Source organism: Papio anubis, chromosome 16 (assembly GCF_008728515.1).
Source record: "Papio anubis isolate 15944 chromosome 16, Panubis1.0, whole genome shotgun sequence".
NCBI lineage: Eukaryota > Metazoa > Chordata > Mammalia > Primates > Cercopithecidae > Papio > Papio anubis.
The window spans coordinates 27,187,601-27,214,677 of record NC_044991.1 but is presented as its reverse complement, the minus strand read 5'-3'; the positions used below and the strand labels follow the sequence as shown (position 1 = coordinate 27,214,677).

The following is a 27,077-nucleotide window of genomic DNA, read 5'->3' as shown; positions in this document are numbered from 1 at the left end:
TTTCTCATGTGAAACTGGAGGCTAGAGGAAGTGGCATGATATTTTTCAAGTACTGAAAGAAAAGAACTATTAATCTAGAATCCTGTACCCAGTGACAATATTGTTCAGGAATGAGCGATATTGGACATTCTTAGTCAACACATTCTTAGATGAAAGAGAACTAAGTGCTGGGTGCAGCAGCTGACGCCTGTATTCCCAGCACTTTGGAGGCTGAGGCAGGCACATCACGAGGTCAGGAGTTGGAGGCCAGCCTGGCCAACATGCTGAAACCCCGTCTCTACTAAAAATATAAAAACAATTAGCTGGGCGTGGTGGTGCATGCCTGGAATCCCAGCTACTCAGGAGGCTGAGGCAGGAGAATCACTTGAACCTGGGAGGTGGAGGTTGCAGTGAGCAGAGATCACGCCACTGCACTCCAGCCTGGGCGATGAGCAAGACTGTCTCAAAAAAAAAAAAAAAAAAATACACGGACCTAAATGAAAATGCAGCGTATCAAAATTTGTGGGATAAAGCTAAATACAACAATGCAGATTATCTGTAGCACCAGTGCGTACATTAGAAGACAGGAAAAGCTTTCCTCAAATTGATAATCTAAGCTGTCATCTCAAGAACCAAGAGAAAGAGAAACAAAACCAAACTAAGCAGAAGGAAGGACATTTGAAGAGCAGAAATCAATGACATTGAAAACAGAAATCAAACAATAGAGAAAATTAATGACACCTAGCTGGGTCTTGCAAGGCTGACAAAAAGAACGTAACTTACCAATATCAGGAATGAAATGGGATGTCACCACAGACCCTGCAGATATCAATACTGCAAACAATTCTATAAGTTTGACAACTTACACAAAATGGATGAATTCCTTGCAAAACACAAATTAGCACAACTCATCCAATATCAAATAGATAATTTGAGTTGCCCTGTTACTATTAAGAAAACAGAATTAGTAATTTTAAAACCCCCAAAAATGGCCAGGCACAGTGGCTCTTACCTGTAATCCCAGCTCTTTGGGAGACTGAGGTGGGAGGATTCCTTGAGGCCAGGAGTTCAAGATCAGCCTGGGCTAGCAGGATCCCATCTCTAATTAAATTTTAAAATATAAAACATTATTTTTAAAAAGGAAAAAAATTATCCCTCCAAAAAAATCTCTGGGCCCATATGATTTCACTGGAGAATTCTATCTATCAAATGTTGAAAAATGAATTAACACAAATTCTACACAATCTCTTCCAGAAAATGGAAGAGGAGAGCGTACTTCCTCAAACCTAAAGACGGTACCAAAAAAAGAAAAATACAAACCAATATCCTTTATGACTATAGATGCAAATTCCTTATCAAAATATTGGGAAATAGGATTCAGCAATATATAGAAATAATCATATACTGTGACCAAGTGGGATTTATTGCAAGGACGGAAGGCTGGGTCAATACTTGAAGCTCAATCAATGTAATCCACCGTATTAACACACTAATGAAGAAAAATCACAGGATCAGATCGGTTGATACAAAAAAAGCATTTTGTAGAACTCAACACCTGATGATAAAAATGCTCAGAAAAGTAATAGCAGGAAACTTCCTCCATTTAATAAAAGCATCTATTTAGTACAAAAAGTCCTGTCGCTAATTTTTTTTTTTTTTTTGAGACAGAGTATCGCTCTGTCACCCAGGCTGGAGTGCAGTGGCATGATCTCAGCTCACTGCAAGCTCCGCCTCCCGGGTTCACGCCATTCTCCTGTCTCAGCCTCCCTAGTAGCTGGGACTACAGGTGCCCGCCACCTCGCCCGGCTAACTTTTTGTATTTTTAGTAGAGACGGGGTTTCACCGTGTTAGCCAGGATGGTCTCGATCTCCTGACCACGTGATCCACCCGCCTCGGCCTCCCAAAGTGCTGGGATTACAGGGGTGAGCCACCGCGCCCGGCCTTCTGTTGCTAACATTTAATAGTGAAAGGTTGCATGCTTTCTGCCAGAGATCAGGAACAAGCGAAATATGTCTGCTGTCACTATTCTTATTCAACATAGTGGAAGTTCTAGCTAATCCAATAAGCCGAGAAAAGGAAATAAAAGACATGTAGATGGGAAAGGAAGAAATAAAATCCTATTTGCAGATGACATGATTGTCCTTGTGGAAAATCCCAAGGGCTCTACAGAAAACTTGGAGAACTAATAACAGTTCCCAAGGTCACAAGATGCAAGGGATACAAGGTAAACATACAGAAATCCATTTTATTTCTATATACTATTAATGAGTACCTAGACACAAATTAAAAATACATTACCATGTATCATCACTCAATAAAAAAAGGAATACTTCGGTATTAATCTAATAAAACATGTACAGGACTTACATACCAAAAACTATAAAACACTGATAAAAGTAATTAAAGAAGACCTAAATAAGTAGACATATCATATTCATGGATTAAAAGACTCTAAGGGCCGGGCGCGGTGGCTCAAGCCTGTAATCCCAGCACTTTGGGAGGCCGAGACGGGCAGATCACGAGGTCAGGAGATCGAGACCATCCTGGCTAACCCGGTGAAACCCCGTCTCTACTAAAAAAATACAAAAAACTAGCTGGGACTAGCAGGCGCCCGCCACCTCGTCCCAGCTACTCGGGAGGCTGAGGCAGGAGAATGGCATGAACCCGGGAGGCGGAGCTTGCAGTGAGCTGAGATCCGGCCACTGCACTCCAGCCTGGGCGACTGAGCCAAGACTCTGTCTCAAAAAAAAAAAAAAAAAAAGACTCTAGATGATGTCAGTTTTCCCCAAATTGATATACAAATTTAATGCAATTTCTATGAAAAATCTCAGCAAGACTTTTTTTTGTAGATATAGACAAGATTGTTCTAAGATTTATATGGAAAGGCAAAGAAACTAAAATAGATAATAGATAAAGCAAATTTTTTTTTTTTTTTTGAGACGGAGTTTTGCTCTTTTGCCCAGGCTGAGGTGCAGTGGCATGATCTCAGCTCACTGTAACATCCGCCTTCCGGTTTCAAGCGATTCTCCTGCCTCAGCCTCCCGAATAGGTGGGATTACAGGCGCCCGCCACCATACCCGGCTAATTTTTGTGTTTTTAGTAGAGACAGGGTTTCACCATGTTGGCCAGGCTGGTCTCGAACCCCTGAACTCAGGCAATCCACCCGTCTCGGCCTCCCAAAGTGCTGGGATTATAGCAATTTTGAAAAAGAGTAAAGTGGGAGTAATCGTTCTACCCAATCTCAAGGCTTACTATATAGCTGCGATAATCAAGACTCTGTGGTGTTGGTAGAGTGACATACCGTGATGGAACAGACCCACACAAACGTACCCTCCTGATTTTTATAAAGATGCAAATGTAATTCAGTGGAGGAAAGACAGCTCATTCAACAAAATGGCGTTGGAGCAATTAGACAATTATAGGCAAATAGGCTAGGCGCAGTGGCTTATGTCTGTAATCCTAGCACTTTGGGAGGCCGAGGCGGGCCGATCACCTGAGGTCGTGAGTTCGAGACCAGCCTGACCAACATAGAGAAGAAACTGTCTCTACTAAAAATACACAATTAGCTGGGCGTGGTGGCGCATGCCTGTGATCCTAACTACTTGGGAGGCTGAGGCAGGAGAATTGCTTGAACCTGGTAGGTGGAGGTTGCCGTGAGCCGAGATCGCGCCACTGCACTCCAGCCTGGGCAATAAGAGTGAAACTCTGTCCCCACAAAGCAACAAAATAAAGGCCATGGGTGGTGCTCACGCTTATAATCCCAGCACTTTGGGAGGCCGAGGCGGGCGGATCACCTGAGGTCAGGAGTTCGAGACCAGTTTGACCAACATAGAGAAACCTCATCTCTACTAAAAATACAAAATTAGCTTGGCGTGGTGGTGCATACCCGTAATTCCAGCTACTCGGGAGGCTGAGGCAGGAGAATCACTCAAACCCAGGAGGCTGAGGTTGCTGTGAGCCAAGATCACACCACTGCACTCCAGCCTGGGCAATAAGAGCGAAACTCCATCTCAAAGAAAAAAAAAAAAAAGGGGGCAAAAGACATGAAGAGAAACTTCATTAAAGAAGTTATACAGGTGGCAAATATACCTTGAAAAGCTTTTCCACATTTTTAGCCTTAGGGAAATGCCGATTAAAACTACACTATTTTTCCACATCTATAAAAAGTGGTGACAGCATCAGATGCTGGTGAGGATGTGGAGGAACTGGGTCACTCATAAGCTGCTGGTGGGAATGTCAAGTGGCTGGAAAACTGCCCTGGAAAACAGTTTGGCAGTTTCTGTTAAAAACTAAACACGCAACCAGTGTACCTGAGCATTTATCCTGGAGAAATGAAGACATGTTTACACAATAGCCTACGCATGGATGTTCATAGCAGCTTTATTTGTAATAGCTGGAAACTGGAAATGACCTAGACAGCCTTCAGTGAGTGAATAAAATGTGGCCCCTTCATACCACAGAACGTCACTTGGCAGTAAAAGGAAATGACAACCTGGATGAATCACTGGATACAGATACAGTCCTATATCTTGACTTTTTTGGAGGAAACTGGGCACAGTGTGCATGGAATTTCTCTGTGTTGTTTCTTGCATCTGCAATTACTTAAAAATAAAAAGTTTAATTTTAAAATGCCCTGGGCAGTGTATTCACTGGGTGTTTACCCAGTGCACCTGAGGTTCCTGCTGTTGCTGCCCCGCGGGCTGTTAGGATGCTAGTCCCCAGTGTGTCTTTAGGGCAGGGAGGAGATAGTGGGGTTGTGGCAGACCTGCTTCTTGATGGAATCCTGCTGTCTGCTCTGAGGGAATTTTTCCTGGCTTTTTCAGCTTATCCCTGCAAGGCGTCTTGTCAGTAAGATCTGGGCGGAGCAGGGAGAGAACGTTGACTGAGGGGACGTTGCTAAGGTCTGGCTGGCCACGGATGGTCCCTGTGAGCTCCCATCTGGTACAATTACTTTTCCACAATCCAGGATCTGTAGGGACCTCCACACTTGTGACCTTGTTGAGGCCCTGCTGCTGCTACTGCAGTCACAGGCCTGGAAATTGCTATGGCTTGGCACAGTGTGTTTTGCTCACATGAGGCCTGGTATTGGGCCAGCCTCTGTGCCATCACGTCTGCCACCAGTTCAGCACAGAGGGGAGTAGAGAGGTGGCACGCAAGCTTCGATGTGCCTTTGCTGGCCTTGCCTGGAACATCTCATTAGTTAGGATAATCTCATGCGCCCACCCAGCTATGAGCAGAATGGGGGGAGTGTTTATGGCCATGACCACCCCCAGGGTATGGAGCAGGAGGTCTGTGCAGCATGAGGGCTGGGGGCCTGCTAGTCATGTGCTTCCTCCTTCCACTCCCAGTTTCCAGGAAGGCTACCCTCAGTGCCCTGCTTTTCCTCTTCTGCATCCTGAGATGTTTGACTTCGAAGAGGAAGGGGTGAGGGAGGCCGGTCCATGCCCAAGCATGGTACAATTTGTTGGCATCCCTTCCCTCTCCTGATTTCAGAGAAGTTGATGACACCTGAGATGTTTTCAGAAATCCTCTGTGACGATCTGGATTTGAACCCGCTGACGTTTGTGCCGGCTATCGCCTCCGCCATCAGACAGCAGATCGAGTCCTACCCCACGGACAGCATCCTGGAGGACCAGTCAGACCAGCGCGTTATCATCAAGGTGGGTGACTTCTCACCCAGCACTGGAGCCTTCCTGGCCCTCAGGGTGGGTGTCATCATAGAGCACCGAGGGTACAACAAGGCCTCCCTCAGCAGAAGCCCGTTTTTGGGTTCCATGTCATCTGGAAAGTCATAGCACCTGGCTTTGCTCCCTGCAATCCCCCAGGAAGGGCATAGGCTGAGTTCTCATAGTAAAGTGTTACATTCTGGACACATTCAGCGGGTGCCTCTGAGGCACTGCCAGGCTCTGAGCAAAGCTGGGAGGTCTAAAGAAGGTGAAGGCAGCTGATTGGCTGGGCCAGGCTGAGCGCTTCAGGGTGACTTAGTAACCCAATAAGATGCTGCCTTAGTGGCCATATTACAGGTGAAGAGGTAGGTACATGGAGAGCTGAGATCACCTGTGGAAGTTTGGTCAGCTGAGAAGTGGTGGGGCTGGCAATCGGACGCAGGCCTGCACCCTGCAGAGCCTATAGCATAGTCCTTGCTGTGCTGAGGCGCCACTGCCAGACTATGCCTTGAGGGTGAGGGAAGCTTTGAAAATAGGAAGATATAAGAAGTAGGTGAAACTGGCACATGTGATGACTCTAAAAAGGTCAGTGGTTTGGTTTGGTTTGATGCTGTGCCTTTGGCTTCCATTTTAGAAAAACATGAAAGCTTTCATTTCTTTTGGGTGTATACCTAGAAATGGAATTCCTGGATCGTATGGTGTTTAGTTTTTTGAGGAACCGCTACACTGCCTTTCTCAGTGGCTGCACCCTTTTATATTCCTACCAGCAATGCACAAGGGTTCCAATTTCTCCACATCCTCACTGACACTTGTTAGTTTTTCTTTTCTTTTCTTTTTTTAAGACAGTCTCGCTCTGTTACCCAGGCTGGAGTGCAGTGGCATGATCTTGGCTCACCACAACTTCCACCTCCTGGGTTCAAGCAATTCTCCTGCTTAATTAAGCCTCTCGAGGAAGAGCTGGAACTACAGGCACATGCCACCATGCCTGGCTAAATTTTGTATTTTTAGTAGAGACAGGGTCTCACCATATTGACCAGGCTGGTCTCGAACTTCTGACCACAAGTGATCTGCCCGCCTCGGCCTCCCAAAGGATTACAGGCGTGAGCCACCGTGCCCGGCTGGTTTGCCAGTATTTTTTTGAGGATTTTTGCATCAACATTCATAAAGGGTGTTGGTCTGTAGTTTTTCTTTCTTGTAGTATTTTTTGTCTGATTTAAGTATCAGGGCAATGAGTTAAAGAATAGTTTGAGAAGGATTGGTATTAGCTCCTATTTAAATGTTTGGTAGATGACTGGGTGTGGTGGCTCTCGCCTGTAATTCCAGCACTTTGGGAGGCCGAGGCGGGTGGATCACCTCGGCCTCTTCTGGTCAGGAGTTAGAGACCAGCCTGACCAACATGGTGAAACCCCGTCTCTACTAAAAATCCAAAAATTAGCCGGGTGTGGTGGCACACGCCTGTAATCCCAGCTACTCGGGAGGCTGAGGCAAGAGAATTGCTTGAGCCCGGGAGGCAGAGGTTGCAGTGAGCTGAGATGGTGCCACTGCACTCCAGCCTGGCCGACAGAGTGAGACTCTGACTCAGTCAATCAATCAATGTTTGGTAGAATTCACCAATGAAACCATCAGGCCTAAGGCTTTTCTTTGTCAGGAGGTTTTTGGTTATTGATTCAGTCTCTTTACTTGTTAATACCTTTTTGAGAAGAATACAAATTTGTTTCCCATAACCTGTTTCAGTTTCACATTATAGCCAGCTAGGAGGAAAAGAAGGGACAATGTTAGGAGGGAAGTGGGGTGAGGATGGGAGCGGCAGCAAGCACCTGGCCTGTGTCCTGAGTATGGTCTGCTGGCTCTGGTGGACAGCCCTGAGGGCTCCACTCTGTGCTCCTCTTTGTCTTGTAAACATGTTGAGGATGAGACCATGTGGGCTAACCCACCCAGCCGTGTGGTTCCAGATGACGGATTGGTCACACACAGGGTTCTCATGAAGCCTGACTGGCAGCTTCCCTTAGTTTTTCTCAGAATTGAGCCCATTTTCGTTGTTGTTATCCTGACGGGGCCTGAGGAGGAGCCATACAGGAAGTTGCCCAGCAGCTGTAATCCTCCTGGGACTGTCCCCTGCCCCACCAGAAGAGGCTTCCCCAGTGACCCTCTGACTTACCTGTGATTCCCACCTGGAGGATGGTGGTAGCTGGCAGGTTGAGAGACCGCCCTCAGCCAGATTTCCTGCTCTGCCCTTTGGGTCAGACCGGATGTCACAGGGTGGACACAGCTGGCCTGGGGAAGCCTGTGTTATGTGGGACAGACTGTGTTTTTCAGGCCAGAGGCCTCCTGGGCACCGTGACCCTGGGAACAGTGACCTGTCTTAAGAGGAATAGAAGGTCACACCCAGGGTTTCCCATCTATAACTCAGACTCAGAAGAGCTGGGTATTTCTTTCTTTCTTCCGTCCTTTTTTTTCATGACTCACTGCAGCCTTGACCTCCTGGGCTCAAGTTATCCTCCCATCTTGGCCTCCTGAGTACTTGGAACTGTAAGCACGTACCACCATGCCTGACTAATTTTTAAATTTTCTGTAGAAAATGGAGTCTCGGCTGGGCACCGTGGCTCACACCTGTAATCCTAAGACTTTGGAGAGCCGAGGTGGGCAGATTGTCTGAGCTCAGGAGTTCAAGACCAGCCTGGCCAACATGGTGAAACCCTGTCTCTACTAAAAATACAAAAGATTAGCTGGGTGTGGTGGCACGCACCTGTAATCCCAGCTACTCTGGAGGCTGAGGCATGAGAATTGCTTGAACCCTGGAGGTGGAGGTTGCAGTGAGCCAAGATTGCACCACTGCACTCTAGCCTGGGCGACAGGCTCTTCCCATCCCACTGACTCTGTCTCAAAAAAAAAAAAGAAAATGGAGTCTCACTGGGTTGCCCAAGCTGGTCTCGAACTCCTGGGCTCAAGAAGCCCTTCCACCTTGGCCTCCCAAACTGCTGGGATTACAGACATGAACCACCGTGCCTGGCCAGAGCTGGGTGTTTCTCTAAGGACATCCTTCTTTGTCTTGATCCTGGAACATGACTGAAGGAAAACAGGAATCTTTGGAGCCATGGCACGTGAGAACCATCTGTCTCCTCAGAAAGAGTGCCTTAGGTTGGAGCGGCCTCTTACAGATATTCTTGGCAATGCTGGGACCAAAGCCCAGGCCTGGCTGCCCTTGTCAGGGCACCTGGCCCAGGTCGGCTTTGCCCAGTTCCATCAGGGGTTGGCGGGTAGGGGAGGAAGCTGGGGACATGGTGCTGCTGAAATTTGAGCCATCAGACCCAGTGGCACTGTCCAGGCCCTGTCAGGAGAGTGCATGGGGTAAGATGTGAGTCAGGGCTGGGGGAGGTGGGCAGGGACCTGGCCCTGCTATGCACCTGCTTGGGAGTCCTTGCCCTGCCTTGGCTCTGTGAGTCCACCTGGAGTCCAGCGCTCCTCATTACCCCACCAAGGCCACTGCCAGATGGCTCCCTCCCTCCTTCCCTGCCTTCCAGTAGAGGTCTCACATGGCAACTCAGCCCATATCTCTTTTCTGCCCAAAATACCGCAGAAGCTTCCCACATCCCTCTGTGGAAGCCAAACGCTTCCAAAGGCCTCAGGGCCCTAACTGCCCTCTGCTCCAGTCCCTCGCCACCCTCATCTCCTCCCTTTTCCCCTCACTGGGCCGACCCGGGTGCCAGACCTTGGCTCCCCAGGCTTTTACATCACTGTGTTCCCCACCTGGGACTGTTCTACCCCAGGGAGCCACATTCCTGCTCCTGGGGTACATTCACTTCTTCCTAAAGGCCTCTCTCCTAGAAGCTTCCTGGCCTCCTGACTTCTGAGGCCAGCCCGGACTTTCTGCCCCTCCCTCCCTTTCCTCCCTGGCACTCCCATGCCGTCTGGCACACCACATGCTCACTTAACCTACTTAGTGTCTGTCAGTGCCCCCACCAGCATGGCTTTTGTTGTTGTTGTTGTTTGTTTGTTTGTTTTTGACACAGAGTCTCATTGCGTTGTCCAGGCTGGACTCGAACACCTGAGCTCCAGTGATCTTCCCACCTCAGCCTCCCGAGTAACTGAGACGACAGACATGCACCACCTCACCTTTCTCAGAGCAGCCTTTGGAATGTTTGTCTCTCTTGTGCCTCTCCTTGGTAGACACACAGTCTAGACTTTGGAATAAATGAATGTGTTAGTGACTGAATGGCAGGGGACAGGCAACTCCATCCATGAGCCCAGGGCAGGGAGGGCTTGCTGGGTGGGAGCCATGTGCCCACGGTCCTAGGGAGTCCTGTTGGGTGGTTCCCTGGGCTGTCTGCTGCTGCATGCTCTTTTCGGACCCAGCACCCACATGGTTTGCTTGGCATTAGATTCCAGTTGGGAAGGGCTAGTACCTCCTGTTCCGGTCATCATCAGGCATAGGCATATGTGGAGATAGCAAAGGACATGGGGGCCTGACTGCAGCCCCCATTGCCTGGCTGCATGCCATGTACAGGATGGTGCAGCTCTGCCCCTTGGCTTCCTCCCTCTGCGTGAGGATTCCTTGATTCCCAGAACAAATACACCCTGCCTATGCTAGGATTCCTGGAGGCAAATGATTCAGATTGTTTCAGACAGTCCTAAGTGCTGTGAAGAAAATAGGAGAGGTGCCAGCATGGTGGCCTGCATGTATAGTCCCAGCTACTCAGGAGACTGTTGGGGGAGGATCTTTTGAGGCCAGCCTGGGCCAACACAGAGAGGCAGCAGGGAAGCCTGGGGGAGCAGAGGGCTCAACCATAGGGTCTCTTCTCTGCCCAGAACATTTGATATATTGCCTGGGCCTTGTAGAGACCTTGTCTCTACAAAACAAATTAGCCAGACATGGTAGTGCCTGTCCGTAGTCCCAGCTACTCAGGAGGCTGAGGCAGGAGGGTCCCTTGAGCCCAGCAGTTCAAAGCTGTAGTGAGTCATGATCATGTCATTGTACTCCAACCTGAGTGACAGAGTGACATCCTGTCTCCACAGGGGGAGAAAATGGAGAGACGGGTGTGGAAAGGGGCTGATGGGAAGGGGAGGTCTCAGGAGCTGGCACTTTAGCTTAGACCAGGATGCTAAGAAGAGGCTGGCCCTGCCAGGTGAGGGGAAGACCATGCTAGCAAGTGGGTGGTGGTGTGTAGGGCTCTGAGGCACAGGGCTTTATGAACATGATTGGGGATTGGGGTGCCCTCATCTCTAAAAGGGGGCAGAAGTCCCCAGAAGGGCTGGGCTCCAAGGCAGTGGTGAGTTCTTCCTGCAACTGCCTACCCTGATCCTTGACTTAAAACCTAAGGACAGGGCCAGGCGCGGTGGCTCAAGCCTGTAATCCCAGCACTTTGGGAGGCCGAGACGGGCGGATCACGATGTCAGGAGATCGAGACCATCCTGGCTAACATGGTGAAACCCCGTCTCTACTAAAAAAATACAAAAAACTAGCCGGGCGCGGTGGCGGGCGCCTGTAGTCCCAGCTACTCGGGAGGCTGAGGCAGGAGAATGGCGTGAACCCGGGAGGCGGAGCTTGCAGTGAGCAGAGATCCGGCCACTGCACTCCAGCCTGGGCGGCAGAAGCGAGACTCCGTCTCAAAAAAAAAAAAAAAAAAACCTAAGGACAGGCGGGGCGCGGTGGCTCACGCCTGTAATCCCAGCACTTTGGGAGGCCGAGACGGGCAGATCACGAGGTCGGAAGATCGAGACCATCCTGGCTAACACGGTGAAACCCCATCTCTACTAAAAAATACAAAAAAATTAGCTGGGCGTGTTGGCAGGCACCTGTATTCCCAGCTACTCGGGAGGCTGAGGCAGGAGAATGGCATGAACCCATGAGGCAGAGCTTGCAGTGAGCCGAGATCGCGCCACTGCACTCCAGCCTGGGCGACGGAGCAAGACTCCACCAAAAAAAAAAAAATCTAAGGTGAATGGGCAGGTGCCCTGTGGCCTGCTTGCCCCATGGAGCACTGGACAGCAATGAGGGATGACCCCAGCCCCACACTCTAGTGGGAGGAGTCTTGCAAGCATGACACAGAGTGAATGAAACTGGACCCCAAAGGGTCCATCTTATTCAGAAGAGCCATACCTACTCAAGGAGTGAGAAGTCAAAATGGTGCTTCCCCAGGCAGGGCGGGCATAGGTGGGAGCTCCTGGGGTACAGTCTGTGTTTTCTCCAGCTGGGTGCTGGCTTCCCAGGTGTCCACTGGTTAAAACCCCCTGACAGCACACCCAGAGCCTGGGCCCTCTGGCTGTGAGTCATGCGCTGCAGGGAGTCCTCTGGGGAGTGTGGGAGGAGCTGGCCCAGCACTGTGCTCCCCACAGGCTTCCCTGTCGCCTCGCTGTGTTGGCCTAGAGTGGGGTGCATCTGTGAATGTGCTAGGCAGGGTTTTCTGAGAGGGGCAAGCTCTGTAAAGGCATAGACATTGGCTTAAGACAGGACTTAGGGATGCCTTAGCTGAGGCCTGCCTGGCCGATGTAGTCACCTAAGACCGATGGCAGCAGGAGCGAAGGGCAGAAAGGAAGGTCTCCACCAGCACAGGGCACAGCGAGGATGGGATGAAGGTAAGATGGGACTCAGGTGCCCCCGGGGTCACTTCAGGGCCTCTTGAGGGTGACTGTGCTGGGCCCTGAGCCAGAGCCCCTCATGGTAGACAGGAGGGTTGTGGGGTCAGCCTTGTTTTGGGGATGGGGAACTGAAAGGACAAGGGCCACCTGCAGTTCTCAGCCGGTGGACCCTGGTGGGCAGGGTGCGCTGCAGGCCTGGCAGGCCCCCGCTCCTCGCGGCCTCCCTGGGCTGGGGGCAGTCCCAAAGGCTCTAACTCATGTCCTTTGGTTGTCGTCACAGCTGAACATCCATGTGGGAAACATTTCCCTGGTGGACCAGTTTGAGTGGGACATGTCAGAGAAGGAGAACTCGCCAGAGAAGTTTGCCCTGAAGCTGTGCTCGGAGCTGGGGTTGGGCGGGGAGTTTGTCACCACCATCGCATACAGCATCCGGGGACAGCTGAGCTGGCATCAGAAGACCTACGCCTTCAGGTAGGATTGCGCACAAATCTCTCCCTCCCTCATCTTCCTGCAAAACTGTTTTGAGAAAAAGACTTCTCTGTGTGAGTGGTGATACCTTTGAGGCTTTCTCAAGCTTCGCAGCACCATCTGGCTGGGGTCTGTGTGTTTGCTGTGTCCCCCTCCTGCCCTGTGTGTCTCACCGGGGCTCCGCTGTACCAGGTAGGGTTAGAAGCACTTAACGCAATAGCTGGCAAAGACTTGAGTTCTGTCAGGGCGAACCTCAAGTCCTTACCTCCACGGAGCCCTGGGCCTGCCCCCCGCCATCCACCATTCAGTCATCCTGCCCCACACCTTCTCTCTCTGCTCTTGCCCAGACTGTTATTTTGGTCAGGGTGGCCCCTGCCCAGGGTTCTTCATCTGTTGAACTTGAATTCTGTCTGAAACACAGAGGCCCGCCCAGCTTTCAAGAGTCAGGGGTCCCTGGCAGTTCCTTCTTACTATAGTAACTCTGCCTTTGGTCAGTCAGAGAGCATTTGATGAGTACCATGCTGGGCTGGAACCCATCCTGGCTGCCCTGGAAGATAGAGACAGGTCACCTTGATCCCTGCCTGCAGCATTTGGGCTGGCTGAGATGGTGGTGGAGGTGTGAACAGAATATTCCAGTCCAGTGTCCTCTGTGCTAGGACCTGGGAGAGGCCCTCCTGTTCCTGGCAGGAGGTAGGACTTAGAGTTAAAAGCGAGGTCAGGGCCCAGCACAGTGGCTTACACCTGCAGTCCCAGCACTTCGGGGAGCTGAGGTGGATCGCCAGAACCCAGTAGTTCAAGACCAGCCTGGGAAAAACATGGGGAGACCCCATCTCTACAAAAAATACCAGAATGAGCCAGGCATGTTGGTGCACACCTGTAGTTTCAGCTACTCAGGAAGCTGAGGTGGGAGGATCACCTGAGCTCAGGAGGTCGAGGCTGCAGTAAGCCAAGATCATGCCACTGCACTCCAGCTTGGGTGACAGAGTGAGACCCCGTCTCCAAAAAAAAAAATAGCGAGGTCAAGCTCTCCCGGCTCAGCGGGACTCTGGGACTGGGAAGAGGCTGAGCTCTCCCAGCTCAGCGGGACTCTAGGACTGGGAAGCCCTGTGGTTTCTAACCGTGTCCTCTGTGTTGGGACGGGGTGGGGGTGTGGCAAGCATCCCTACATCAAAACAGGATGTTTGGCTTTCATCTGCTCATCAGACTATCATCTTCCACATCTACAGTCATCACTCAGGGAGGACAGCTTAAAATGCTACATGAGGAGCAAATAGGAAGGTCTGTTTTGCAAAGCCATGACAATTAATGGAGCTCGTTAGGTTTGTGTCTAACTTGTTTTCCCAGACATCCCAAGAGACAGCTTCTACGACTTCCCGTAAATCTGAGCAAGGAAGAAGGAATGAGAGCCACCCACGGGGCTCGAGGGCCCCGGGCCTGGGAAACAGCTGAGCCCCTGCCTGAGCGCAGTGGTGCTGAGATCCTGTGACCTGCCCCCCAGCAGCCCTGCCAGTCACATGGTTCTGCTTCAGACAGGGCAGCTCAGAGGAGGCTGGGGGTCTGGCGTCTGATGCCTCCCTGTTCCCGCGGGGTGTTGCCTGGGAGTGCAGCTGTAGTGTGCATTCACCCTGCACAGAGCCAAGCCCTATGGCCAGAGAGTCAGTCAAGGGTGGCCTCACTCCACCAGAGATGGGTCCGAGGACCCGGGAGGCAGTGATGTTGCAAGCATCAACACTGAGCACCTCCTCCCCCAGAGGCTGATCCAGTCAGAACCCTCATTCTGGGCTCGCAGGTATGGGTGGCAGACTAGCTGCCCCCAGCATCCGGCCCCTACGGTGTTGACCTTCACCTAGCCCTGCAGCCACCATGCCCACAGTCCGGGCTCAGGAGGTGAAGTCCCCAGGGCCTCTTGACAGGTCCTTGCAGCATCCTTTCTTTCAGCCACCACAGCACCATCCCTCCTGCTCTGACCCGAAGGTGACCTGAGCCTGAATTCCTTGCCAAACTCTGGGCCCTCTGCAGTTTGCAGAGTGGCTCCAGAGCAGGCCCCCTGGGGAGTCCCTGGTGGTGGCAGGTCAGGACTTATAGAGACGGATCCCCTCTTTATCTCAGTGACCACTTAATGCATTCCAGTTGTGGGGCCTGGGGGCGTCACAGACCCCCCACCCTCTGCTGTCTCTTATGCTGAGTGTGCAGGTTTCAAATCTTTAGGGTTAAAGGCAAGGCCATCCCGCAGGGGGGACCAGGGTGAGCACAGGTCCCTATCACAGCAGCCAGGCGGTAGGGGCGGCCTGCCTGGGGACCTGGGAAGTGTCCTGAGTGGCCTTTTAGCATCAGGAGGGCTGCGTGTGTCTTCCCACTTCCCGTACTAGAAGACAGCCTCAATGACAGGACAGGGCCTTAGGGTTGGACTGTCATCCCTGACTCCAACCCGCGTTCCCCCCACTGCACCACCCCACCCCATGGGATCTTAGGAGGGACTTTGTTTAACTCTGTCCCCAGGGAGACCAGTGTCAGTCCTGCCTGGCCCTGCCTGGGGAAAGGAGGATGGGCTGCTGAGTCCCCAGGTCCAGGGACCAGTCAGCCCACAGAGAGCTAGACCAGGAGTCCTGGCCTGGTCTTTGCCACGCAGAAAGCTTGGCAACTGCTGTGTCACATGACTTCTTAAAAAGGGTTTTCAGGCTGGGCGTGGTGGCTCACACCTATAATCCAGCACTTTGGGAGGCCGAGGGGGGCAGATCACCTGAGGTCAGGAGTTGGAGACCAGCCTGGCCAACGTGGCGAAACCCTGTCTCTACTAGAAGTAGAAAAATTAGCCAGGTGTGGTGGTGGGCACCTGTAATCCCAGCTACTCAGGAGGCTGAGGCGGGAGAATTGCTTGAATCCGGGAGGCGGAGATTGTAGTGAGTTGAGATTGCGCCATTGTGCTCCAGCCTGGGCAACAGAGCTAGACCCCATCTCAAAAAAAAAAAAAAAAAAAGGGTTTTCAGCTCTGGGCCTAGGTCACCCCATAATGGAAGCACTCGCTGATTCCCCAAGAGCCAGTCCCTCCATCTCTCCCAGCCAGAGTTCAGTGCCTGGCTTCCATACCCTCCTCGGCAATGGGGACATTGGATCCACGGCACAGTGGGGCGACTGCCGGCCACAGGACATGTGTGCGCAAGGCCACTATGCCCACACCTCGGGGAAACCGGGACAGAGTACAGCCTGCTCCCTTTGGCAGTGGGACAGACAGGAGACAAGCATGAAGGGGAAACGGGCATGTGACAAACTGGTCAGAAGTGCTAGGCTCCTAGAGGACAGACTGGGACCAGAGTGACACAGACGTCATAGAGCCAGTGGAGTAGGATGAAGGGCCAGTGACAGGAAGGAGACAGGGCTCAAGGGGAAGGAGGCTGGGCTAGGCAGAGCCTCTGAGGAGAGCTGATCCTGCAAAGTTACTGGCACCTCCCCTGGGCCAGCCCTGTGTTCCTGGCCAGGGACTGGAGGAGACAGTGCCTTGTCTGGCAGAGGAGACAGATTCACGTGCATGGCCATCAGTGTGCCATGGCCACTGAAAGCACTGGAGGCTGTGGGCATGAGGAAGGGCAATGGAGGGCATAGAACCTGGGGTGAGGATGGCCAGGGCAGGTGCTGACAGGGGACTGCAGCAGGAAGGATCGAGAGGAGGCCAGGGACAGGCAGGTGCTTGAGAAGGAAGGTGGGCCCTGTGGATCAGGCAGGGCGTCTGCCCCAGGGGGCTCTGCACACTAGCAGTCCTACACGTACAGGGTGGGGATGAAGAGAGACTAAGGGTCAGGGAGCTTGGTAGCTGGGCCTGCATGAGGGACAGAGAGGCAGTGTCCCTCTGATGGCACAGCATCAGGAATTAGGCTGGGGGATGTCAGGGACACGTGCTGGTTGAGTGTGAGCCTCAGAGGTTCCTCCCGAAGCTCTGCCCACCAGACCTGGCCTGATGTCAGGTTTTATTTGTTTTTTTAACAGCTTTATTTTGATATTCATAAATCATACAATTCACAAATTTAAAGTATATGGTGCAGTGGTTTTTGATACACGCACAGAGCTGTGTAACTATCACCACCGTCAATTTTAGGACTTTTTCATCACCCCAAAAGGAAGCGCCACACCCCGCAGCAGGCAGTCCCATTCCTCCCCACTGTCTCTCAGCCATAGGTGTCCACTCATCCACTTTCTATCTGTAGATTTGCCTATTCCGGGTACTTCATAGAAATGGAACCATCTAATAGGTGGTCTTTTATGACTGGCTTCTTAGCATAATGTTTTCAAGGATTATCCATGTTGTAGCATCTTTTATCAGGACTTCATTCTGTTTTATGATTGAATATTATCTCATTGCGTGGATAGACCACATTTTATTCATTCATCAGCGGACTGACTTTTGGGTTGTTTCCATTTTTCGGCTATTGTGAGTATTGCTGCTGAGAACTTTGGTGTACGAGTTTTTGTGTGAACATCTGTTTTCAATTTTCTTGGCTATATACCCAGGAGTACAATTGCTGGGTCACGTGACAACTCAATAGTTAGCATTTTGAAGAATTTCTAGACTGTTTTCCAAAGTGGCTGCACCATTTTGCATTCCCACCAGAAGTGTGCGATTCCTGTTTCTCTGAATCCCGCCGACATTTGCTGTTCTCTTTTTGATCACAGCCATCTGAGTAGGTGTGAAGTAATTGTGGTTTTGATTTGCATTTTTCTTTTTTTTTTTTTTTTGAGATGGAGTCTCGCTGTGTCTCCCAGGCTGGAGTGCAGTGGCGTGATCTCGGCTCACTGCAAGCTCCGCCTCCCGGGTTCACGCCATTCTCCCGCCTCAGCCTCCCAAGTAGCTGAGACTACAGGCGCCCGCCACCACGCCCGGCTAGTTTTTTGTCTTTTTAGTAGAGACGGGGTTTCACCATGTTAGCCAGGATAGTCTCGATCTCCTGACCTCGTGATCCACCCGCCTCGGCCTCCCAAAGTGCTGGGATTACAGGCTTGAGCCACCGTGCCCGGCCTTGATTTGCATTTTTCTAATGACTGATGATATTGAGCATCTTTGCCTGTATTTCTGGCCATTTGTGTATCTTCTTTGGAGAAAGTGATTTGCTAGTTTCTTAATTGGGTTGTCTTTTTATTGTTGAGTTATAATTGTTCTTTATATGTTCTAGATACAAGTCCCTCATCAGATGCATGATTTGCAGATATTTTCTCTCATTTGGGGGATTGCCTTTTCACTTTCTTGATAGTGTTCTTTGAAGCACAAAAGTTTTCATTTTGATGTAGTCCAATTTATCTTTTTTTTTTTTGAGATGGAGTCTCGCTCTGTCACCAGGCTGGAGGGTAGTGCTGTGATCTCGGCTCACTGCATCCTCCGCCTTCTGGGTTCAAGCAGTTCTCCTGCCTCAGCCTCCCAAGTAGCTGGGATTACCAGCGTATGCCACCATACCTAGCTAATTTTTTATTTTTAGTAGAGACGGGGTTTCACCATGTTGGCCAGGATGGTCTCCATCCCTTGACCTCATAATCCACTTGCCTCAGCCTCCCAAAGTGCTAGGATTACAGGTGTGAGCCACTGCACCCGGCCGGTAATTTATCTATTTTTGTAGTTTGTTGCTAGTGCTTTTGGTTTCATATCTGAGAATCCATTGTCAATGCAGAGTCATGTTGCCCCAGCACCATGTTGAAAACTACTCTTCCACCATTGCGTGGACTTGACACCCTTGGAAAAATCAACTGAGGCTCCTGGCGGCCTCGGAGGTGTTGATTGCAAACATAAGGGCGACACCAAGTTTTGGCATCTCCCCTTCCTGGTTGAGTGGCTGTGGGCAGGTCGTTTTCCTTGAAGTCTATCTATATTTTGTAATTTGTAATGTGGGGATAATACTTGTCTGTTGCATCACGTGAGGTCATGAAAGTGAGATCACATTGAAAGTAAACCTCAAGATACTTGACCGGCATCAGTCCTGCCTCTCTCTGTCAACTCAGACATGACCATCCCTGCCTGGGTCTCTTTGTCCCCACCTGGACACTTTGGGTGGTAGGAAGGTCTAGGGTCCCTGGTGGCTTCGAAGCCCATGAACCAGAATTCCCTGGAAGGAGTGGGGAGCAGGGTGGCTTCCAGGGTCCCCAGCACCGTTTGGAACTCAGGACAGCATCTCCCTGCCCATATGCCCCCCAAAACCCAAGGCAGGCTAGTGCTGGCTCTAGGCCCATTCTTACGTGGTTGGTGCGAGCATTTATTTTAGAACAAACCCACTGGAGTGGAATCTTCCCAGTGTCAAGGGGAGGTAAACAAAGGAGTCTCTGGGACCCACTCATCAGCTCTTATTTAAGAGAAAAACATGTTTTGCTCCCCTCGGTGTGGGCTCGGTGCCTTTCATGTCTGCCCTCCAAGGAAGGCTGCTGGGAGCCCTCACGGTGAGGAATGCTGTTTGGGGTCTGGGGCTGGAGTGGTCCCTAGACTGCTAACGCCCCCCTCCCCCGTGCTGGCCGGGGACCAGCTGTCAGGAGCTGCTGAGGATGGGTTAGCCCCAGAGGCCCACACAGGTGGGGGTGCCGACACTGCCTCTGGCCCTGCCTCTGCATCACCAGCATGAGCTCGAGCTTCTGGGACTCATGGGCATGGACCTGGTGGGCTGAGCGTCAGCTGTGAGGGGTCAGGCCTGCTGCAGGGAGAGCCAGCCGCAGCCAGTGCCCTGTGCCGTGCCTTGTGTGCTCACAGTCCCTGAGACCCCAGGCTGAGGAGAGCAGCACCGAGCCCAACCTGGAACAGGCTCGTGGCTCCCGGTGCTGGATGTGCGCTCACTGGTGTGGATATAGGGAGCCGGGGCTCGCTCTGCAGGCGGACCGGTCCCACAACCTTGAGCGCCGGCTACAGGGAGGCCGTGAGAAGGTCCCTGGCCCCTAGGAAGCTCCCTCAATGGATGTGTGTTGGCTGCTTTAATAACAGTCATCTTTCAAAAGCCCTTCACTGCAATAAATGTTTCCATATTCCAGAGGAGGTTTGCAGGGACCTGTCCTCTCTTACTCTATCAGTGTCCGCCTGGCGCTTCCCCTGAGCCCGGCCTGTCCTTGCTCCTCCCAGAACTCACTGTGTTTTGCAGAGCTGCAGGCTGGCAGGGTGTCCTTCTCCCAGGGCTGAGTCTAGGGAGAGCCAAGTGGAGGTGCCCAAGTGGAGGAGAAAGGAAAGGACCGTGGAGAGGGGAGGGGAAGTGGGAGAGTCATGGTTAGGACCACAGTCTGAGGCCTTCTGCCAAGCCAGGGGTCTGGTGTCACTCAACCGGGAAACATTGTCAGCACCCAAAGCTGCTGTCTCAGAGGTGGGGGTGACAGGGGCCACTGCATGTGGGAGGCACACGGGCCCTGTGGCATCCACAGCTATGCTCTCCTTAGCGTCCTATCACAGACTTGCAAATCAAGGCCCAGAAAGGGGGCAGCCAGCCACCCTCCCACCTCCCCCAGCAGTCCTGTGTCCACCCCATGCCTGTGTAGCCTCTGCCCTTGCTGCCCCCTCCTCTGCTATATCCCCTTGGCAAGAGGAGGGTACCTTGGGGCAGAGTCGGGTGGTCCTTACGAGACCCAGGGCAAAGTGTGGTCCAGGGATATGGCTTCAGTCCAGCTCCCTGCCAGCCAGCTGTCTGATCCTAAGGACAGACCAGCCTCTCGGGGGGTTTTGTTTGGCCAGGAGGTGGGCTGAGGGGCAAGTGTGTAGAACATGCAGGGAACAGGCTGTGCAGTGGCCCTCAGTAGTGGGGCGCTGGGGACTTCTGGGAGATTCCTTTGCTCCCATTCACCATCCATCCCTTTTCCCTGATCAGTGGGCCCTGGCTCTGGACACTGGGTGGAGCATACAGTCCTCCTGCTCCTATGGGTTCCACCTCCTGACTGTGGCACTGTGGCATCAGCGTGGCCCAGCCCGTGCTGTCCTGTCAAGGACGACCACCTCCACAGCCAATGGCCCCCTCCTCCATCTCAGAGACAGAGAGATGCTGGGCGCAAAGGGCCTGTTGAAAGTTCACTTTGAAGGGAAGCCCATGGGGTCATGGTGACAACACTGTTGTTCTGGAGAGGCGCTGGCGCCTCCAGCAGCTCCCTTGGGGTTCAGGTGACTGGAGCATCCCCTGGGTGCCAACAGTGCTGCTGGGAGGAGCAGGGCACAGACAGGGGCCAGAGCTTTCTGAGGACTCTCCATCTGTAGCTGGAAAAGTCATTCCTTTCACTGCCTCCCCTCCTCGTAGTGAGAACCCTCTGCCCACAGTGGAGATTGCCATCCGGAACACGGGCGATGCGGACCAGTGGTGCCCACTGCTGGAGACGCTGACAGACGCCGAGATGGAGAAGAAGATCCGCGACCAGGACAGGAACACGAGGTACCCCTGGCCCTGTGGTCCTGGGCTCTGCCTATAGGCACCTGGCTTTCCAGGCAGGGGCAGGGCCATTGCCTTTCCCAGTCTCCCATGGTCTTTGGGAACCTCTAGTGTTGCTAGAGGCAGGCAGGCTTCTGGGTGATGAGGCCCCATCCAAGCCCCAGAGTATGTTTCCCTGCAGGGAACAAACACAATTCCTCAGGCTGAGGGTCTGACCACAGCCCAGATCCAGGTTTTGGGGTCCCTGGAGTGATGAGCAGGGCTTGAGTGGCAGACAGGTGAGGCTGAGAGAAGGCTGGGTCCAGACCTGCTGGGGGCCATATCCTGCCTCTGTTCCCACCCCCACACCTGGCTGCCCTGTAGAGCCTTGGGAAGGGCAGCACCCAGGCTGGGAACTGGCCCCGACTCATTGCCCTCCCCACTCCTCTTCCAGGCGGATGAGGCGTCTCGCCAACACAGCCCCGGCCTGGTAACCAGCCCATCAGCACGCGGCTCCCACGGAGCATCTCAGAAGATTGGGCTGCCTCTCCTCCATCTTCTGGCAAGGACAGAGGCGAGGGGACAGCCCAGCGCCATCCTGAGGATCGGGGTGGGGGTGGAGTGGGGGCTTCCGGGTGGCCCTTCCCGGCACACATTCCATTTGCTGAGCCCCAGTCCTGCTCCCCACCCTCCCCGCCCCTCCCCAGTCTCTAGGGTCAGGAAGAAACCTTATTTTAGGTTGTGTTTTGTTTTTGTATAGGAGCCCCAGGCAGGGCTAGTAACAGTTTTTAAATAAAAGGCAACAGGTCATGTTCAATTTCTTCAAAGTTTTAGCATAAAAATAATGAGAGCCAGAAGTGGGGCTGGGGCTTGGGGGGACAAAGGTGGCATGTGAACAAGGCTGGCACACAGGCCTCGCCCTCCTCTGCCTCAGATTCCCAGGTGGGCGAGTGAGGGTGAATGCGGCTTCTGGTAGCACCTCAGCTCCCCTCAGCCTGTTCTCCTTCCAGACCCAGAGAGCTGAGAAGAGTGGCTGCGAGGCTCAGGGCAGAGTTCTCTGCCTTTCAGCAACAGCCCTAACTCTGCTCCGCTTACTTGGCCTCAGAAAGGTGCCGTGAGCTCTCCTGCTGTCCCTGGGCCGCCCTGGCTCTGCTGTGTTCAGATGGTCAGGCTACTGCCAGCTGGGGCCTTGCTGCTCTGAAGTCCCCTGCGGAGGGCCCAGTCCTGTGTGGGCACTGCTGGGCTGTCGCCAGCCTGGGTGCAGGAGGGCTGTTCTAGCTCCAGTGGCACCCATAGCCAGGTCAACTGGGGCCCTTTCCCACCCCAGCAGGCGCTGTGGCCTGGGCCAGTTCCTGCATCACAGGCCAGCTGTGAGGAATATGGGAATAGCCCTCCCGGCCTGGTGCCAGCTCTTGGGGTTGACACGGTGCAGGGAGGACACATAGCCCGAGGTCCCTTCCCAGCCCTGCCTCCAAGGAGTTCGTGTCCCCTCTGTGTTCTCATCTGTAATAGGGAGGGGTCCCCACTCTTTAGAATGGACATAGGATCTGGGAGGGCAGCAAACTGGCTTGCAGCTCCAGCCTCGCTGAAGGGAGTGGGCACAGATCCCAGCACAGACTGCTGCCACCCTCAGCTGTTGGCAAGTCCCTTGCTGCCAGGGCAGGGCTAGGGTCAGAGATTGCCGTGCTCCCTGGAAGTGGGGTAGGGCTCCATGTGGGCAGAGGCAGAGCTCCGATTAGGGATTGAGGTTCTTGGTCGCTGGGATGTGAGATGGGGGCTCCTTTGAGCACATGTTAGCATGAGACTCTACCGAGGGAGTTTGCACTCAGGGCCTCTGCCCTGCATCAAAGAGTGGAACTCCCCAGAGCCCCACGCACAGCAAGGGGACAGCTGGGCCCTACTGGAAGGCCTTGAACAAAAGGGAAGATTCCCAGCCCAGCTGCTCTTGGACATGAACAGGTTTCATTGCTGAGGTGCTTGTTCCATCCATGAGGCAGGAACCTTGGCAATGAAAGGGTGAGGCAGCCCTGTGTCTCCACAACTGGTGGGATGGAAGGAACCTTGGCTGCCTCACCCCACAGGTCGGGCAGGGCCACCTGGCTGGGAGGTGCCGAGGGAGGCCGGGCCCTCTCTCCTGACTGCCAGTTCACACCGCCGCAGAGCCAGCTCCACAAGGTCTGGCTACAACATGGAGGGCAGATTCAACAGAGAACAGTGTTGTTACCATGAAAATGACAACCTGTAGCTGGAGGAGGCCCCGTGCCACTGAGCATCCAGAAATAAACCACAACATGGACAGGCCTAGAGCAACAAGGAAAGCTGCCAGGTTAGAAGAGAAAAGTGAGCCGTAGGGGTCAGATAAGGCTCACACAGGTCCTCAGCTAAAAAGAGCAGGAACAGAACCTTCCAGAAGTCCCTCCCTCACCTAGTCTCAGGACTCTGCTAAGGTGAAAACTAAGGCTCTGGGGTCATAGAAAGGGCAGAAGAAAGACCCAGTCCTGGCCCTCTTTTGCACCTGACTCCATGGGGCTTTGGTGTCACCAGATGATAAATGAGTTATAGGCCCACCTGTCAGGGTGGCTGATGAGGAACAGGAGAGGCTAGATCGGCATCAGCCTGAAGGCACCACTGGCCAGAACATCTATCTGTAGGCTGGCTCGGCACAGTCTAGGAGAGGCCTGTCCTGGCCCCAGCAGCCGAAATCTGGTGAAATTCCCCACTAACTGGCATGGAGCGGAGGCCTATGGTGGGCAGGACTTGCCCAAAAGCCCTGGTAGGGCCAGGATGAAAACCCTGAGCCTGTCACCTGTGAGCTCAAAGCTCTGCCGGGCAGCCATGGGCAGTTTCTTTGCTCTCTATGGGCACCCCTATCCTACCACCTACAGTTGGGCTGAGAGGCCACACTGAGTGAGGACGGGGCAGGCAGAGAAGGATGTGGCTGGGTGAGGTGGGGAAGCCAGTGCTGTGGGCCGAGAGACTGCAGGTCATTCTGTTTATTCGGGTGGGCCCTTGCATGGACCCAGCCTTTAGGATGGGTTTTTTCTGCCCCAAGTAGGGATCACAGGTAGGATGGAAGCTGCCAGAAGCCTCTTAGGCCTGGCCCTCGGTGGGGGTCACTGCTGCGGGGGTGGCAGATGGGGTCCTGGCTGTTCCTCAGGAAGGGGCAGGTAATTGGGGTCTTCTGCAGGGGCATCCAGGAGCAGCTTTCTGTGGGGAGGGGCCCGTGTTGAGCAGAGGCCAGCACAGGTCCCCATTGGTGGGGATCCATCTGAGGGCGGGGAGAGGGAGGGAGGACTCTCAACACTCACAGGAAGCCAGGGGTCAGCAGGAGCCTCTTGCCTCCAGGCTGGTTGGGGAAGACATCCTCCAGGAAGTAGTAGATGTGGCCCACGGCAATCCCTGTGAGACAGCCACGGACTGCAGGGTCACCCTCCACAGCCCAGAGTCCTAGACCAGCAGAACCTACCCCAGGCCCCCATCCACAGCCTGGTGGCCCTGCAGGCCCCAGAGCATGAGTTCCCCAAAATCTTGCAGAGTGTCAGCCCAGGGTGGGCCCTGAAGGACAAGCTTAAAGGGCCCAAAAGCAGACAGGACACAGGGAGGGGAGGGCCTGAGAATAGTGGAGGAGTGGGAGCCATGGGGCAGGAACCCTGACCCGCCCATCCCCACCCCCATCAGGACCACGCAAGCATCAGCAGATCAGCCCTGAAGATGCAAATTATGTGGGCCGGGTGGCTTGAGGGGCTGTAAGAGCACAGCAGCGGGGAGGGCAGGAAGATGGGGATGGAGCCAGATGAGAGGTCCAGATGTGAGCAGAGCTCCAGCACGGATGGGAGAGGGGCCCCAGGGCATAAGCAGCGTGTCCTGAGGGGAGTGGCCAGCCTGGGGTGGACTGGATGTACCAGGAGGCTCACCCAGCAGGTCCACGAGGATGGAGTTGCCCAGCAGCAGCGAGAAGCCCATGAGTGCCCAAGGCAGGAACGGTGCCTGGAAAGTGAACAGGCCGAAGAAGTTGACCCTCACCCGAGGGCTGCGGCGGCTCCACACGTACACCAACATGGCCATGAGGGCCTGGCCCAGGAAGAACAGGCTGCCCAGGAATCCCAGCAGCTGGGCCAGAGTCAAGGTGCTCCGGTGGCAGGCCTCAGCCCAAGCTCAGGGCCCCTCTGACCTCTCAAGCCCCCGGAATTCTTCCCCTCATCTCCCCTCTGTGCTATTCCCTCATCAAGATGAGCCCGTCCAATAAAGGCGACAGACAGTCCGCTTCAGGTCCCATGAGATCCGCCCTGCACACCTACAGCCTCATCCCAGGGTCCAACCACTGCCTGTCCCTGCCCCAGTTTCTCCCGGCTACTCGCATTCAGGGCTCAGCTAGTGGCCCTGACACCCCACCGGGCTCTTTTGTGCATCGCCTTGTATTTTGCATAGAGCACTGAAGATCTAGCCCTGGCCCCTGCAGCTGAGCACAAAGTCGACCCTCAACACAGACTAAGCTGGAGAGCGCGACTGTGTCCCTTTCTGGTACGGCTGTTCACGTCAAGCCCCAGGACCAACACAGGCCGGACCCCGAGGCGCCCTAGCCCGAGATTCCAGAGCCTGCGGGAAGGATACGGTCATAAGGACGCCCCCGAAGAGAAACATGAAGACGAAGTCGGCCGTGCGGCCGCGGAAGGAGCCCTCTTCCAGCATGCGGCAATAGCGGAACCTACGGCGTCGGTATAGGAAGTGCCACCAGGTGGGGCCTCAGTTTCCCCGTCCCGGGCTCTCCCAGCCCGGCGGGCCTGCCCTCCACCCAGCCTATGTCTGCAGGGCGCAGGATACACGAAGAGTATGTTGAAGAAGAAGCTGAATCCCAGGGGCCCGAAAAAGAGGAAGTTGGTGACGAGTCTCCAGACCTGCGGAGTACGGGTGGTCAGGTGCGGGGTGGGCTGTCAGGTGCGGGGTGGGCTGTCAGGTGCGGGGTGGGCGGGCCGGGCCCACAGGTGCGCGGGGCGGGGCGGCCTCACCTGGAACTTCCGGAACACAAGGTGCGGGTTGAAGTAGAGTTGAAACGGGCTGAGGAGCTCCAGCTGCTGTAGAACCAGGGGCCAGTCAAGAGCTGCCAGGGAGCCACGCCGTAACCATGGCGACCCTCACCCTCCCGCCAGAGGCTGTAACCAAGGCGACGTCCGGTCCGCCCGGCCGCTTACCACCGCCGCAGTGGTGAGGACACAGGCTGCGGTGTAAGCCCGCGTCACCGCCGGCACCTGCAGGAACTCGGCCGCTAGTCCCTGCCACGCCATTGAACCTTCTCAAGCACGCGTGGCCCAGCCAGCAACGCGCTCTTTAACCCGCCTCCCAGCCCCGCCTTCTACCAATCCGCATCCGAGGCGCTGCGCGCCGCGGCTGAAAAGAGAGCCCCTGAGCCCGGCAGCCAATGGAAGGAGGAAGAGGGCAATTAGGGGCGGAAAGGGAGAGTGGGCGGGTAGAGGCTGGTGGCCAATGGGCAGGCGCCAAGGTTGAGCACGTGGCGGTTGTTGTGGCTGCGGTGGTGGCGCGGGAGAACGTGTGGCCAATGAGGAACTGGTCACTTCGCGGCTTTCTAGGAGAGGACCAGTAGCGAGGACCCACGACACCACGGGGGCGGGGCTAAGATCGTAGGATTAGAGGAGCGCAGACCCGAGCAGGCGAGGCAAAACAGGAAGGGGCGGGGCGCGTGGGGGCGGGCGCGTAGCGGGGCGCGTAGCGGGGCGCGTGGGGGGCGCAGGGAGTGTGGCGGCTCAGACAGTGCTGGCTCACTTCCAGCTCACTGACAACCTAGCCACAACGTTCTCCTCGCTGCGAACCCGAGACAGGCCCACCGGATCCACAGCAGGGAGGCATTCGGGAATGTGTCCAAACCTCCAGGGCCCCACTCAAATGTGCTGGCCCCTGTCGGGGTTCTTCCCGGGGGCCACGGAAGGAGAGGCCGGACTGGGGGATTGAGTCCAGGTGGGGCCCGAGGGTTGAGAGGCGCACCAGAGCAAATGGACAGGCAGGAGAGAGCCTCAATATTTTGGTGGAAAATAGA

At 53.9% G+C, this 27,077-nt stretch overlaps 2 protein-coding genes across 5 annotated transcripts in view; one reads left to right on the top strand and one right to left on the bottom strand.

Annotated features, from left to right (window-relative positions):
- Positions 1 to 21,850, top strand: part of SMARCB1 (SWI/SNF related, matrix associated, actin dependent regulator of chromatin, subfamily b, member 1) — a 42,798-nt gene extending 20,948 nt beyond the window's left edge. The window contains exons 6-9 of one of the 2 annotated variants that reach the window (XM_003919126.5): positions 5,473 to 5,639; positions 12,502 to 12,692; positions 20,921 to 21,052; positions 21,483 to 21,850. In XM_003919126.5, coding sequence (XP_003919175.1) covers positions 5,473 to 5,639; positions 12,502 to 12,692; positions 20,921 to 21,052; positions 21,483 to 21,522 — 530 coding nt within the window. In that variant the 3' untranslated portion in view covers positions 21,523 to 21,850. The remainder of the gene's footprint in view (positions 1 to 5,472; positions 5,640 to 12,501; positions 12,693 to 20,920; positions 21,053 to 21,482) is intronic. The other variant, XM_003919125.5, reaches the window with a different exon arrangement.
- On the bottom strand, positions 21,829 to 26,436 carry DERL3 (derlin 3). Of its 3 annotated transcripts, none has more exons than XM_021933615.2 (7): positions 26,218 to 26,435; positions 26,035 to 26,100; positions 25,850 to 25,923; positions 25,640 to 25,733; positions 24,943 to 25,138; positions 24,337 to 24,427; positions 21,829 to 22,235 (listed from the first exon to the last, which is right to left on the bottom strand). In XM_021933615.2, exons 1-7 carry the CDS (start codon positions 26,308 to 26,310, stop codon positions 22,187 to 22,189), a joined length of 663 nt encoding a protein of 220 aa, XP_021789307.1. In that variant the 5' UTR covers positions 26,311 to 26,435; the 3' UTR covers positions 21,829 to 22,186. The 3 variants fall into 3 exon arrangements, with proteins under 3 accessions (XP_021789307.1, XP_031511928.1, XP_003919177.1); XM_031656068.1 differs by having other exon boundaries at positions 22,195 to 22,282; positions 26,218 to 26,436; XM_003919128.5 differs by lacking the exon at positions 21,829 to 22,235 and adding an exon at positions 24,007 to 24,235 and having other exon boundaries at positions 26,218 to 26,429.
- Between the last annotated feature and the right edge of the window lie 641 nt (positions 26,437 to 27,077).

Coding starts and splice junctions, on each gene's coding strand:
- DERL3 (XM_003919128.5), bottom strand. CDS start 26,310: ATGGCGTGGCAGGGACTAGCGGCCGAGTTCCTGCAGGTGCCGGCGGTG. Junction 24,428..24,942: donor CATCCTCGTGGACCTGCTGG/GTGAGCCTCCTG, acceptor GCTGTCTCACAG/GGATTGCCGTGGGCCACATC. Junction 24,236..24,336: donor CTGCTGACCCCTGGCTTCCT/GTGAGTGTTGAG, acceptor CCCTCCCCACAG/AAAGCTGCTCCTGGATGCCC.